The sequence below is a fragment of the Symphodus melops genome, assembly GCF_947650265.1.
Source record: "Symphodus melops genome assembly, chromosome: 12".
Lineage (NCBI taxonomy): Eukaryota > Metazoa > Chordata > Actinopteri > Labriformes > Labridae > Symphodus > Symphodus melops.
Window position 1 is genome coordinate 11,982,792 of NC_136702.1, and position 13,918 is coordinate 11,996,709.

General features: G+C 40.0%; 1 protein-coding gene across 3 annotated transcripts in view; it reads right to left on the reverse strand.

Moving 5' to 3' along the window:
* Positions 1 to 13,918, reverse strand: part of galnt13 (polypeptide N-acetylgalactosaminyltransferase 13) — a 36,427-nt gene that overhangs the window by 13,065 nt on the left and 9,444 nt on the right. For all 3 annotated transcript variants that reach the window (XM_079357137.1, XM_079357136.1, XM_079357138.1), the window contains exons 3-9: positions 12,880 to 13,048; positions 9,550 to 9,716; positions 8,947 to 9,154; positions 5,650 to 5,820; positions 4,880 to 4,997; positions 3,853 to 4,033; positions 2,049 to 2,188 (exon numbers count right to left, since the gene is read on the reverse strand). In XM_079357137.1, the coding sequence (XP_079213263.1) occupies positions 2,049 to 2,188; positions 3,853 to 4,033; positions 4,880 to 4,997; positions 5,650 to 5,820; positions 8,947 to 9,154; positions 9,550 to 9,716; positions 12,880 to 13,048 (1,154 nt within the window). The remainder of the gene's footprint in view (positions 1 to 2,048; positions 2,189 to 3,852; positions 4,034 to 4,879; positions 4,998 to 5,649; positions 5,821 to 8,946; positions 9,155 to 9,549; positions 9,717 to 12,879; positions 13,049 to 13,918) is intronic.

Sequence of the window (13,918 nt, forward strand, 5' to 3'; positions counted from 1 at the left end):
CACCTTTATGCTACAAATGTAAAACGCTCCCACTAAGACTTCACTTTCTGTTCAAACTTTTCTGCAACATTGTTTTGTTTATAAAGTGTAAAGAGACACTTTATTTATGCCAGGGCGGATCTTTATAATGAAGAAAGAAATCTGTTAAACCTTTTTAATTTATTGATAATTTTATTCATTACATTTATCTAAAACAGTACAATCAACAGAAACGTGTCATTTTAAAAGAGTAGCTAGTATGTTTCATCTACATATAGTGGTTGCAGCTTTTCTTGTTCCTTTATAATAGTAAACCTAATCCCTTAAGGAACACAAACTGATTAAAGAATGAAACGTTTTGAAACGTTCAAAGCTCATTTTTGATTTGATTGAAAGATTCACTGATCACAGAGAAAGCTTATTCTACACGGGCCGCAATCCGTCTTTGGCAGCTTTGACAAGTAATCATTTTCAAACAGTGACCTTTACTATGTTCATTGTTTCAGCTACATTAAGTGGATTTAAAGAATATTCATCAGCAACAATTCCTTTCACCATTTATTCAAAAACTTTTTCAGTTATTTAATTTAAAAAAAGCAAAGATTTGCCAATTCAGGTTACTTAAATTTGAGAAATTTCTTTGTTTATTCTCAGTGTAAACTGAATATCTTTCGGCACTGGGAGATATTAAGGAGACATTTTAAAGGTCAAATAGTCTACCAACAAAGTAATTATCACTTAATGCCTAAAAGTCATTTACTGTACGGTGCATAAAGTTAGATAAATCCAAAGTCCTCTCATTTCAGTACCTTTATAAGCTGAAATAAATGAGTGAACTCACGGCACAGCCTGACTCGTCCCTGCATTCACAGCTTCCACAGACTTTACACTCAACTTAGCTTTTCATTGAACTCGTGCATTTACGGAGCTAAAGCTGAGCTGGCTTTAAATGTTGCCATAGCAACTTTTATGCCCGTCATGCAGGGCCAGAACAGCGTTCATAATTAAGTGATATAAAACCTAATGGCTCCAGCTGTTAAAGAAGGGCTGACTGTGTGTTATGGAGGATGAGAGTCAGTCAGGAGAAGTCTGCTTTAGAGGAAGATGGAGAGAGTGAGTGAGAGAGAAAGAGAAAAGAGAGAGAGAGAGAGAGAGTGAGCGAGCACGTACTGCAGTACAGCCGAGCAGCACAGAAGAAAAAAAAAAAAATCCTGTCATCCTCAGCTGTATGACTGTCAGAGGATTACAAGCTCATTTCACCATGAGTTCTTAAACTGACATTACTTTTAAATGGCCCTCGTCTATCATGCAGACAGCAAAGTGCATATCAGCGCAGACTGAGCCCTGTGTTGCATGCGTTACTGTCCACACACAGACATGGGCCTTAAAAGGCAAATTCAGGTCACTTATAAAATACATTTCCCTATGTGACTAACTAATTAAAGAAACTGCTATTATCTCTGACACAATTAAAAATGCACTCTCACGCCTAATCAGGAAATTATCTCACAGTTCCCACATTCGCTTTTTAAATTTCTGAAGGAGCTACTTTCTTAGTTTCATTTCTGCATATTAGAGTAATCATGTAATTAAACATTTCCTCTATTTTTCAGATTTTTAGAAATTGGAATATATACTTATATTGAAGTACTTGCTATTTAATAATTAATAACTTTGAAAGAAATTCTGACTGATGTTTGCTTCCTGTGTTTTTAAGCGGGTTTTCACCTCCTGAGAATAACAAAAAATGTCCAACGATACTTTGCAGAATGCATCTATAAGCCTTATCCCACCTACACATACAGCAAAATATTAACATGTGACAAGGATCAATACTGACCGCACCAACAGTCCCCTTTTTTGTTTATTATAAGGAGTTTAATACCAACAGCTTTTTATCTGTATTTTTTAAACTTTTTGCCAGATCCTGAGATGTTGTGATTTATCCCAAAGTGACATTGTGTGTCTGAGAAAACAACCAAGAGGCTGAAAGGACATCTCCGACTGACTGCAGGGCGAGTGGCATGTCTGCTGCATTAAGGGAGATCAGAGTAGGAGAGAGGTCATACTTCACCAAGTGAGTAGTATCTTCTCGGGATCTGGGAGTCTGGGTAGACATTCTCTAGATACCAGGCAAACGGTTTGCAGTGCAGGGCCTCTCGGAGAGCTCTGCGAGAGGAAACGTCTCCGTAGTCAACACGCATCACACCTGCACACACAAAACCAAGGTGAGGATTCAGCCGTGTGCATCTATAGATCGTCTGTATTTGAGCATTTCCATTTTGTGTCGCAAGTACAAGAGGTAAAACGTGGCGGCGTGCGCTACCAAAAATAAACACAAGGGGGACCCTGACAGAAATAAATAAATAAATACAAACCTACTCGAAATGATGAGGTTGGTCATTGGGCATGTGAGTAAACTATGGCAAACCGATTGTATTCCTATGTGAATTTCTTAAAGCAGGACATTACATTCACAGAGGCAGAAATTATGTAACACAATACGATTAGGTAATATTGTGTGCCATATGTTTTTTTTTGCCAAATTAATAATGTGTGGTGCGTCAGCCTTGATTCAACCGAATACTGAGTAAGGATAACACACTGACTGGGCATGGACACATACAAATACATTAGGCAGATGGTTTCTCTCCAGAGTGCCTCTTGCAGACTCAGAGCTTGTGTGTTGAAACATCCACGGGGGTAATTTATCATGAAAGAGCGTGAATGCAATAAGGGAACCGGAATGCAACTTCCAAAAAAAACGGGCCAACACGTTTAACCTGAAGCATTGTGTAATAATCTATCAAAAAGAAGTCAGGCAATGCAAAGAGCACCTTCTGTCACACCAGCAACATTTTACACACGTCTGTGAAATAGAAATTTCATGTTGGCAGATAAAAGCTATTAGCAGGAGCCTGCTCTTCCTCCCTTGTTGCTCTTGTTCCCCCCTCTCTCTCTCTCTCCCTCTGTAGGGTCCACGGATCACATGTTGAAGATGATGAATAGCCTCTTTGATCTTGAAATCACCAGTGTAGAGGAGGGAGATGCACTTTTAATAGGATCACTTGATGCCCCTCCCAAATTCAGCCTGAGCAGCATACTGTGCTCCTGTGTGCCAATAAGTGAGGTCTGGCAGCAGCGTGGCCCAGATCATTCTCCCTAATGTCCTGGAGGAACAGGCATTCATTGTGGGGGCCACAATAGGCAGAAAGCTTCATCCATCACAACACCGCCTCTGTCTGCACACCTGCCCATGGAGAAGCTTCCCCGACTGAGAAGAGGAGAAGGTCACAATTTGTGCAGGGAGATCGGCAGATTATGGATGATCCCTTATAGGGTGGATGGCATCTAAAACACTTAACCAGAGATTTCCGGGACACTGCTGTCTTCTAAAGGGTAATCACATTACTAAATCGACAGATGGAGGGGTACTCATCTCTCAATCTGCACAGTCCTATTGTTCTTGTTTATCTGTGTGTGTTTGAGCTCTGTCTCAGACAAGCCCAAATTTAAAAAAAAAAAAAAAAAGTCTAAACCCAACTTCAGAAAGTTCCAACGATGGAGATGAAGGAGAAATGAAAATTCATGAGCCAGATAAAGTAGCATGAAAGACTAACTGAGAGCAGAGGAGTCTTTCTTTTCACTGAAATCAGCTAAATGTAATAACAGCCGACACATCAGAAGGGTCTGGTGGTGAGATTTCTTCACATTTGCCTCAGTGCACAATGAATAACCTATTCTTCAGACAGAACTATATATATTTCCATGAAATCTCAAACACGCAGAATTCTTCTTCTTTAATTATAGTCACCAATGTGTGAGTCTACCATTTGGGTTTTTAGAGAAAATCAGCGAGACAGACAGAGGCACCTGGAGATATGATGTAGAAGAATTCTTTGAAATCGTCCATCCACACTTCTGCCAGCCGCCTGTTGTTCTTGTTGATGACTTGGCCCGTTCCCCCGGGGAAGCTGTATGGGGTGGCCTTCCGAAAAACGTGGCCCACGTGTGAACAAGTTACGATTTCTAAAGACCCTCCACACTGCCAGATCTGCAGACACAGACGCACGTTGAGTATTTGGAGTAAGAGTTAATAGAAGTCATAATTACCTGAGGTCAAGTGATGTGAGTGAAGACTGCATGGTTATGATTTCTTTACTAAATCAACATATACATAAAATTATATGAACTTATTATATTCTTTTCTTTTTCCAGGAGGCCAGGCGGGTCTAAAGCATTGACTTAATGTCCCATTGTCCCTGCTGCCTGTTGTCTTCCTGCCTTAAACAATAGTTATAGTTCTGTCTAGTTTAGCTTCTGTCATGTGAAGCTGAAAACGAAAAGACTGTGACAGGCAGAAAGTTCCTTCCCTTTCTTTTACCCCGAACATAACAATATCTTAATGCCTTTAAAAAAGCTCTAATTGTTATTAGATGTAAATACATTTTTCTTTAAAAGCTCATGAGAAAAAAAAAAGACCTTGGCTGAGCAGTGAACTTAAAGGTACTCCTGCAGATCTCTAAGGTCTAAACAGCCCTTTATTTGTATGGCACAACGATGTATCTACGGTAATCTTTCACATTGCTTACTTCGTCATAACTCTTAAAGAAAATCTTATTAGGCAAGGCTAATACTTATATAACTGTTTCCCTTATTATATCATATGGTATGTATGAATATCATTTCTGAGAGAATTTTGCGCTGCATTTAAAGCCGATGAATCTGTTGCTTTAAATGGTATATTTGTGTTTACACTTATCTCATTTCACTTAACTTTTTCAGGATTCTGCTTTCTTTACATCTTTTCCTTAAATGTCTCTCTTAAGTCTGACTCAAGGAAAGACGCAGATGTTTTTCTATGGCTTATATGAACAGTCCTCTCCCTGCCGCCACTTACTCTAAAGGACATTTCCAGATTTTCTCCGCCCCAGATGTCCATCCCAGGATCGTAGTTTCCAATGTCTTCAAAGTAGGCTTTGTCTATAGAGAATAATCCTCCTGCCATTGTTGGAGTCCTGCAAGAGATGCAAAATAATCCCTTTGCATCATTAGATCTCGTTGTGCTGCATCTATTAGAAATGATGGTGATTCAGAGGAACATTTAGAAAGTAATAAAAGATCCATTTGTTAGACAATTCTGAACAAAGCCTCAGAGATGCTTTTACTTCAGGCTCTTAATTGAGGACATCGTTTGTTCCTGGGAGTGATTTGCATACAGATGACAAATTGTGCCTTGTTTTTATAACCCAGCCCCCCCCCACCCCCAAAAAATGGGAAAAACAAAAGCATCCAGAGTATTTCCTATTTTTACATTGAATAAGATCTTCGATTTTAATAGAGCACAATGACAGCCATGTCCTATTTAGGACTTTGCTTGCATAAGTTGGATATGCAGAGGAAACGAGTCTATTTCTATCTGCAGATAAAAATGGAACTCTTTCATAAGAGGAGTTTTTGAGAGGACAATTGACTATTCATGTTTGCCCTTACACATAAACCCATCAACTAATGCCTGTTTTAACTACTAACAGTGTCTTTTCACCTTTTTTGACCTTTTCTCCATTATCCATATTCAAAAGACACTACACTAGTGGAAAGTCAGTCTGCTATCCTTCGTAATTCATCCAGATTTAGCTCCAGAGGAGGTAGAAACATTTTCTCTCGTACCTGACAGGAAGTGTTCTATCCCCTTTGCGTCGATCCATCTCCCGCTGGGGAACTGGGTACCAGCGAAAGTTCAGCTTCCAGTTGAATCCTCCATAGGTCATATCTGAGCCTGCCATGTATTCAAACGTCTCGTCGCTGATGACGTCGATGATAGGGCACACGACGGCTGTCCTGAGAGACACAAAGAAGGAAAAGGGAAGATTCAATGTGGAGATAAGTAAGAGATTGAAGGGTCTAGTCAAAGAGGAGCAGAAACTGTTGTCATAACTCCAAGGAAGCAAAAGAAAGAATCCTGAAATGATTTTTTATCAGTCAGTCAGTCAGTCCCCAACCCAATCGCATTCAATTTTCAGGTGTAATATAACGAAGAAAGCTAATTATCTGAACATATCAGATGCTGGTACTGGCAAATAAGGGCTTATGGTAATTTAGTAATCTGATAAATCAATAGTCAAAATGTTGCTGATTCATCGGTTCTTGGACTTTTCATTAACTAATGAATCCCCATCTCTCTTTCTTAAGTTCAGCTGCTGTTTCACTGCTAAGACTAACATGAGGAACCAAAAGTGCTTCAAATACTCTGGCATTATTAAGAAAACTTTAATTATTTCTTGTCTATCAAAGACAAGAATCCAGGTAACAGTCAGTTTGCTTTGAGTTTACTACAACCAGTAGTGTAATTTCATCAAAAAGGGGCCAGCCTGCAGGTATACGTACATGAGGAAAGTGCATGACTGGCATTTTTGATCCAGTGTTTAACCATTGCAGTAATAAGTAATTGATCTAACCTTATAATTCACCTTCAAGTGAAGGAAATACTTAAAGTAGAAAAAAAACGTAATAAAATAAACTAATATGTAGGGATGTCCGATAATATCGGAGGGCTGATATTATCGGCCGATATTGACTTAAAAATGTAATATTTGGACATATCGGTATCGGATTTTTACAACCGATACTGGAACCGATATTGGAATTTCCGAGTCTCCATGAACGCAGCATGGGACGTTTGTGGGCGCGCGCTTGATGACGTTAAACAACAAATACAACATGCTGGACTCGTGGCTAACAAGTTAGCTCACCTGGTGAATGAGGTGTCCGTGGTTTGGAACTATTTCCAAGTGTCAACTACGGATAATAAATTTGCAATTTGCAATGACTGCAAAGCGTCGGTTATGCGAGGAGGAAACAAGGTGTCTTCCTTTAATACATCAATTTTAATAACCCATGTCAAGAAGAATCACGCGGAGTTGCATGCTACATTTGCGCAGCAAAGTGATGAAAAGAAGCAACAGCCGAAACCGAAGAAAACCACAGTTGGCCGGGAGGACAAGGACTGCCCACCTAAGAAGGCTCGAACTGGAAGCATGAACCTGCGGGACATGTATCAAGAAATCCTTGCATAGAATGAAGTTGCAGCTCAAGCACCTACAAGCGAGACAGCGCAGGTGAGTAATTGATTAACTTAATCATCAAACTAAATTTAATCTGCTGTGCTGAGTGCGTCACATTAAAAATATACATTACATGCAATGAATACAATAACCATTTGGCAGTCAGTGCTTCAAAGAAAAATTAATAATAGAAATTCTATTAAAGAAATGGAGGAATTCTATTATACATTTATTCCCTGTCTTTTTTATTCTTTCTTTAGGTACATGCATACCTAGGAGAAGCCATCCCCTCGAAAGGATGCCCTTTGGAGTACTGGAGGCATCAGGAGAGAGGATGTTGTTACTCTCAAAAGAGATTGGCCATAACTTGTCAAATAATATACTCAAACTGGGCTCAGTCATTCATTGACTATGTTTGTTTACAACTAATGGACTGAAGATATGCCTCTTCCTTTTTTTTAATATTGTCTGTGGTGTTGTTTGAGGCTGTTTGTTGTTGAGGTTTCTCTCTAACACTAAATAAATATGGCACTTTTTTCCATAATTTAAGTTGTTCTCTTATTTTTCTCAGTGTGTACATTTGGAAAGCCATGTTTCATTCACATATGCATCCAGTGGGGCATCACAATAAAATTAGGCATAATGTGTTAATTCCACAGGAGATATTTTATGTTGTTGTTACCTAACAGTTTTGATGTAAAAAGCCTGCATATATCGGTATCGGTGATATCGGTATCGGTGATATCGGTATCGGAAATTAAGAGTTGGACAATATCAGAATATCGGATATCGGTAGAAATATCGAGCATCCCTACTAATATGTATGCTGTACGGTGAACTAGAACAACTAGTTATAAATGTCAACATGCACTACAGCAGATCTGACTCTAATCGACATCCATTTGTTTTTGTTTTTTTAAATACTTTATTAATCTGCGAGGGGATGTTCAGGTTGACGTTTTTATTTTTGTTTTATTTTTTATTTTCTGTGCTGTTGGAGGTTCACTACCTTAATCGACGTCACCTTGGCAGTATTCAGGAAGTGAGCCTGTCACACCTCTCCAGCAAGCAGACCAACTTCCATTCTTATTAGTCAGTACAGACACTTGAACAGGGGAACACTGTAGACTGAGCTAATTCTCCATCTAAACATACTGGCCTCACAGACTTGATGCCCCTTTTTGCCCTCTGCCTGACTAATCATGGGAATTGAAAATTAACATACTTAACATTTTCTGGACTTTCTCATCAACCTAAACTGATTGAAAAATGCATTAATACATCAGTGCAGTAGCATTTAGTGAAAATGTATGGCTGAATAATATTCAGTTCACATGGTAGTGATTTATTCCCGATGGAAAATGATGGAACATTAAATGTGTCTGACCACAGAGGAGAGAGATCACAGGAGAAACATTATTATTGTCAAACAAAATGCAAGATACTGTGAAAAAAAAACCCCATAACATCTCATGAACATTTATCCCACTTTAATCTCGATTTTACCACGACAGCTAGCATCAACTGCAGCGTTGTAAAAACAAAGAGGAAACGGTAACTTGAGCTAGTTTTTCCTCTGAGCCAGCAGCAGATGATGCAGAATGATTATCTTCTGCTATCAGCAGTAGCAGGCTCAAACTGTGTATTCAGACCTGATAGTTTGCTGCCCCATCAATATTCAGATGGAGCTTTGGCTCAAGCAATCAATGATGCAACTTAAGTGAAATTGGATAATCGCAGTATTAATAAAACATGTCTCAGGCCTGAATAGGCAGAAGATTACAATGATTGACAAGGAACAAGCACAAAAACACTGGAGCGACTTGTCCTTAAAAAAAAAAGGTTGAATCTGGTCGTGTCATATCAGAAAGAACCTTCAGCGAGTCCGTTAAGTTTACCCTACCTGTCCTCTTTGATACGTGCCAGCAGGGGCTCCAGCCAGCCCACAGTGCACTCACAGTGAGCGTCCAGGAAGGTGATGACCTGACCTTTGGTGGCGGCTGCCCCCCGTAACCTGGCTCTGATGAGACCTGAACGTTGCTCCATCCTCAGAATCTTCACCGGCACCTCCAGAGTCCGCACATAGTTCTCCAGCTTCTTCTTCAGAAAGTCTGAAAAAAGAACAGACAGAAAAACAACATAATAGGCATCAACCACAATCTACATGTATTTAATGTGACAACCTAGTTTGATTAAATTACACTGTGCTTTTTTATGTCAAACTTAAGAAAGTGATTGGTCAGATTTGTTTGTCTATAATTTTAGAAACAAGTGCATTTTTATGTCTGTTTTAAACATACAAAAATGGTATTGTGTAGATTTCTGTGATATATATATTGTTGTTTAAATGTTTTTTTGTACATCATCATTTTAGTGGCCCACTGAGCCCTGTTCATAACCCGGAGGAAAAATTTTACATCTTTAACCCTTGATTCAGAATTTAAACTTTGTCAACATTTTATTAGCTCCTTTCTGCTCCTCATTAGCTTGAGCGTAGAGCACTAACCTCTCTCACTGGCATCGTCCACTAGCACCACCTCGGTGAGCAGGTGTTTGGGAGAGCGGTTGATGACACTGTGAACGGTCCGCAGCAGGGTGCTCCATGCCTCGTTGTGGAACACGATGACAATGCTGGTGTTTGGCAGGTCGTCTGGGTAAACTTTGGTCTTACAGCTAAAAAAAGACAATTGGACAGAGGGAAGTTCCTCAACAGATGATTTTTAATCAAACATTTTTTGTAGCCCTGTAAAGGTTGTTTTTAATATTCTCACTGGAAAATGCAAAGATAAAAAAAGATATCAAAACAGAAACATATTATATTAATTAAAAAAAAATTTTTTTTCTTATATATTTATCCCTTTATATTCTCATATGGCAAGACCTTTGTTCAGCTCAGCACTACTAGCTAATAAACTGTATGAGACTATACCTTATGGTTGTTACAACAACAACAACCAACTATGACTATAACCCTATCATGAATTATTAATGTGTTTTTAACAGTATATATGAATATATTGTTTCTTAATCTAGAAGAATCCCCAGTATTTGTTGCATAAAACTGCTCAGATATTATTATATATTTTAATGAAATATTGATGTTTGGCATTCTTTATCACTGTTTTGATTTTTAAATTCAACAGACTAAAAGACTTGGTTGTGATGTTTGAGTTGATCCAATCTATCATTGGGTGAGAGCACCAATGGAGCAACCAATTAACCTTAGATGCATGTCTTGGACTACGGTAGGGAACGTTAGGTTACCAGAGTAACCCAAGTTCTCTGAAAATTGTTGAGGTATGTAAGTATGGGAAGCGCTGTCTGATGTGACCGATCTCTGAAGCTCCACTATCTCCGGGGGTATACCAATCAACTTCATCGCACGTCAAAATTGGCTTGTAACCAGAACCCACATGGTTGGCTAAAAAGCCCAATAGACCTTAGCAGTGGAGAATGCTTTGCTATTTCCCAGTAACTCCTGCAGAAAAACACAACACATCTGGAACAGAGCAGTAAGAATAAATTTTGTCTCTAGACTCACACCATCTCTCAAACCAGTGCCACTTGCTGTCATATAATAAATATGTGGACACGCTCTTGGATTCTTAATAGTTTTAATCACCTTAAGAGGCAGGTCTATGCCATTCAAACAGAGCGTCTCCCATGCCAAGTCAAGAGCCAGCCAGGGTGTGGATGAAAAAGTCTGACCGTGCACCTGTCACACAAAATGGCCTTATCGTACGCTAGGCCAATCCATAGCCAGCCTATCTGCCGCATGCTAGCACACCTTCTGCAGATAGAGTTTGCAATGAAGGAAGGAGGGCTGCACAGCCTCAAGGCCTGGACAAGAGGGAGTATGGAAGCATCCTATGTCATCATCTTTGAGGAGATCTAAATTAACATCCTCCTCTTCAGCATCTCCTTCACCATGCTCTACACCTGAATCTAGAAGCTGGCTAAAAAGACGGGGAGAAATCCTCATCTGCTTCCTCCATCATATGCCCCCCCGAGTATGAGCTAAAGGCCAGCTTACCACTGGGTTTAACTGCAGAATTAAAGAGGGTTCGGCTCTAAGAGGCTGACGAAAACCAGCAAGTGACGTTCTAGTATCCTGGTTAATATAGTGCTGCAGTGCTCGCATGACGCTGTGTCCACAAGCCAAGGCTGGGCGTGACTGACACTCGTACGAACGATGCAGAGGGGATGGAGGTCCATTCCTTTGATGGTAAACCTATTTGCAGGCAGTCATGGCGTGAAGCAACATCCCTAACCCTATCCATTTTAGATCCCAGGAGCCATGTTAGCCATCACGTAAGAAGTGACCGCTAGATAGGCAACACACCCACAGGCTATTGACGTGTAAGCTTGTTTGGCAGAAAGATTGGGAACGGGTGCAGTGATGGCCTACCTTTATCAAAATCTGGGGTTGTTTACAAACTTTAATCACACTCCAGTTTTTTTTAGCCTGAAGCTGTATCAGTGCCTGAGAAAAGAATCTGTGTTCTCCTTTTAGGCAACACTGTTGTCAGAGCAAATGCATTGACATGTGAGATTTACGGACAAATAACCCCAGAGAAAGTGGAAAAGTAAACCCAGTGTTGACAGCAATGTCAGCAGCTCAATGGAATGATGGTCTGTCAGAGCCAAAGAGTGAGAATATGTCAAACTCAGGCGATCGCTGCAGGCGATGATGCAGAATACAGAATAAGCTGCATTATGAAAGTAGACTGCCCAAGCAGGAGGAGGGGTGGTAGGAGGTGACGGAGGGTGAAAGAAGCCATTGGAGCAGACAGCATCACTTGTTTTGTCCTGTCTATTCAAAGCGACAGGGCTGACTGACACATCTAGGCCAGGAGGTTGCCTTCAAGACAATCCTGCCTGCTCTGAATAATCTTCACCACAGAGCTGCTGAATTTTTGCTAGGCTAAGCTGTGTTCTGTGATAAAGCTGCTGTAATATTTATAGTCAAAAATGGTTGGAGGTATTATGGACAGAAAATCTGGGTTGCAATTAGCTGAGTGTTCACATTTTCTCAGTGAAATGGGTCTTCTTTTTCACTATGCAGGCGAAAGGATTTTTGTATTTGTATCCCTGCATTGTACAACGTCCAGGGAGTCTTTTCTTTTAAAAAGGAAACACTAGCAGACTTGAGCCATAGGATGAAAGTGTGAAAAACAGGGCATTTTTTGGTGGCCCTCTAACCTATGGTGTATTTTAATATTTATCAGAAATCGCTCTCGTGATGTCTCCAAGAGAGTGCTGGTACAGTTTCATTTCAGCAGCTGTCGAAAATATGTGCTCATGTTTTGCACAAATTGCTCCTTGGAATTTCATTAAAAGCTCAAGTGGATCTTGAGTGACAGTAAACAAAACCCAACTCCCATTCAAATGTCAGGCCTGATGTAAACACATGAGGGAGCTGATGGATTCTGCTTTAAACAGAGGTGGTAATTACACGTCTTTCTGCATTAAATGCAGTATTAAAACTAGTCTAAGCTAACCAACAAACAAAAAAATACTCTCATCAGCAGAATAAGGTTTTAGAGAGGAGTTCATTTGCACACTCACCGTCTGAAACCCTGTTGAGACTTTTTTGACTAAGAGGGAGAAACCCTGCTGCCTTGCTGAGCCATCAAACACATTTCTTCTACCGTAATGCTGCAACAGTTTTTTGTGAGCCTAGCATAACAGTCTGCCATGTTTAAAGATGAAAACAACCCAAAAATAAAAAGCTAAAAAACAACCAAAAGTGGACTGCATCAGCCAAGATGTCAAGCTTTTTTGAAACCATACAATGTGTGATGTGAATTAAAGGCAGGTGTTGAAGCGTACGCACCCATCTAACCGCACATCCGGCAAACTCCTGTTTAGCGCGATCATGTCACTGGCCATCAGATTGAACTGGTTGATCTTAAAGAGCTCCTTCATTTTCTCCTGGTCGTCCTTGGGAATGTTCACTGCTTTCCCCATCTCTCCCGGACCCTCGTGACTACGAGATATCACAGCTGCAACATGGGGTGGGGTGGGGGGGGGTGGGGTGGGGTGGGGGGGGAGAAAAAAGAAGAATATCTGATGAGGAATCCAGGTGAGAATCCAAACTGCACTCTAAAAGGAAACAGAGACTATAAAAGGTCGACTGTTAATAAGGAAACATTATAAGAAAACAAAGTTATTAAGGCCACACTTCTTGTCCTTAATGGGGACTGAGAGTACCAACTGACCCTGCTGACCCGAGTGTTGGCTCTGGGCCCTGTTCTCAACAGCAGGGGTGGAATTAAAGAGTTGTGGTTTTACAAGAACTTTACGAACCCAGCCAAAAGTACACCAATAAATCCAAAACAAAACAAGTATGTCCATAAATGAAGCTTCAAAGAAGTAAAACAATACACATCATACATACATGTTGGAAATGAATCTCTTTGGTCTGTACACCAATGTGTATTATCATGTTCTTAGAGCGTGTGGCTTTAATTGCATAAAAAAAAGGGGAAAATGACAAACAAAAGAGCTGCTCTCATCTTTGGGAGATGCATACATTCTGAAGCGGACACCACAGTTTTAGAGCTTATCTGTTTTTTTGTTGTTGTTTTTTTGCTTTTTTCTGGACAGTGTAGCTGAAGCATGCTGTATTTTTCCCTGCATGCTCTGTAGAGTGTTTTCCTCTATGATAGATAAAAGCCAGAGTGTAAATGCAGTTTTTCCCCAATACATTTGCTGTTATGTCTTTAAACAGTGGTTCACGCACTTGCATGTGAACATTACGCTGCATTCCCCTTTATTTAATAACACTGCACATTCTAAAAAAGACACTGTAAAAAGCTTTGAGAAAAATATGGTCCCTCGCACATCAGTGAACAGTGTAAGACATTTGATAG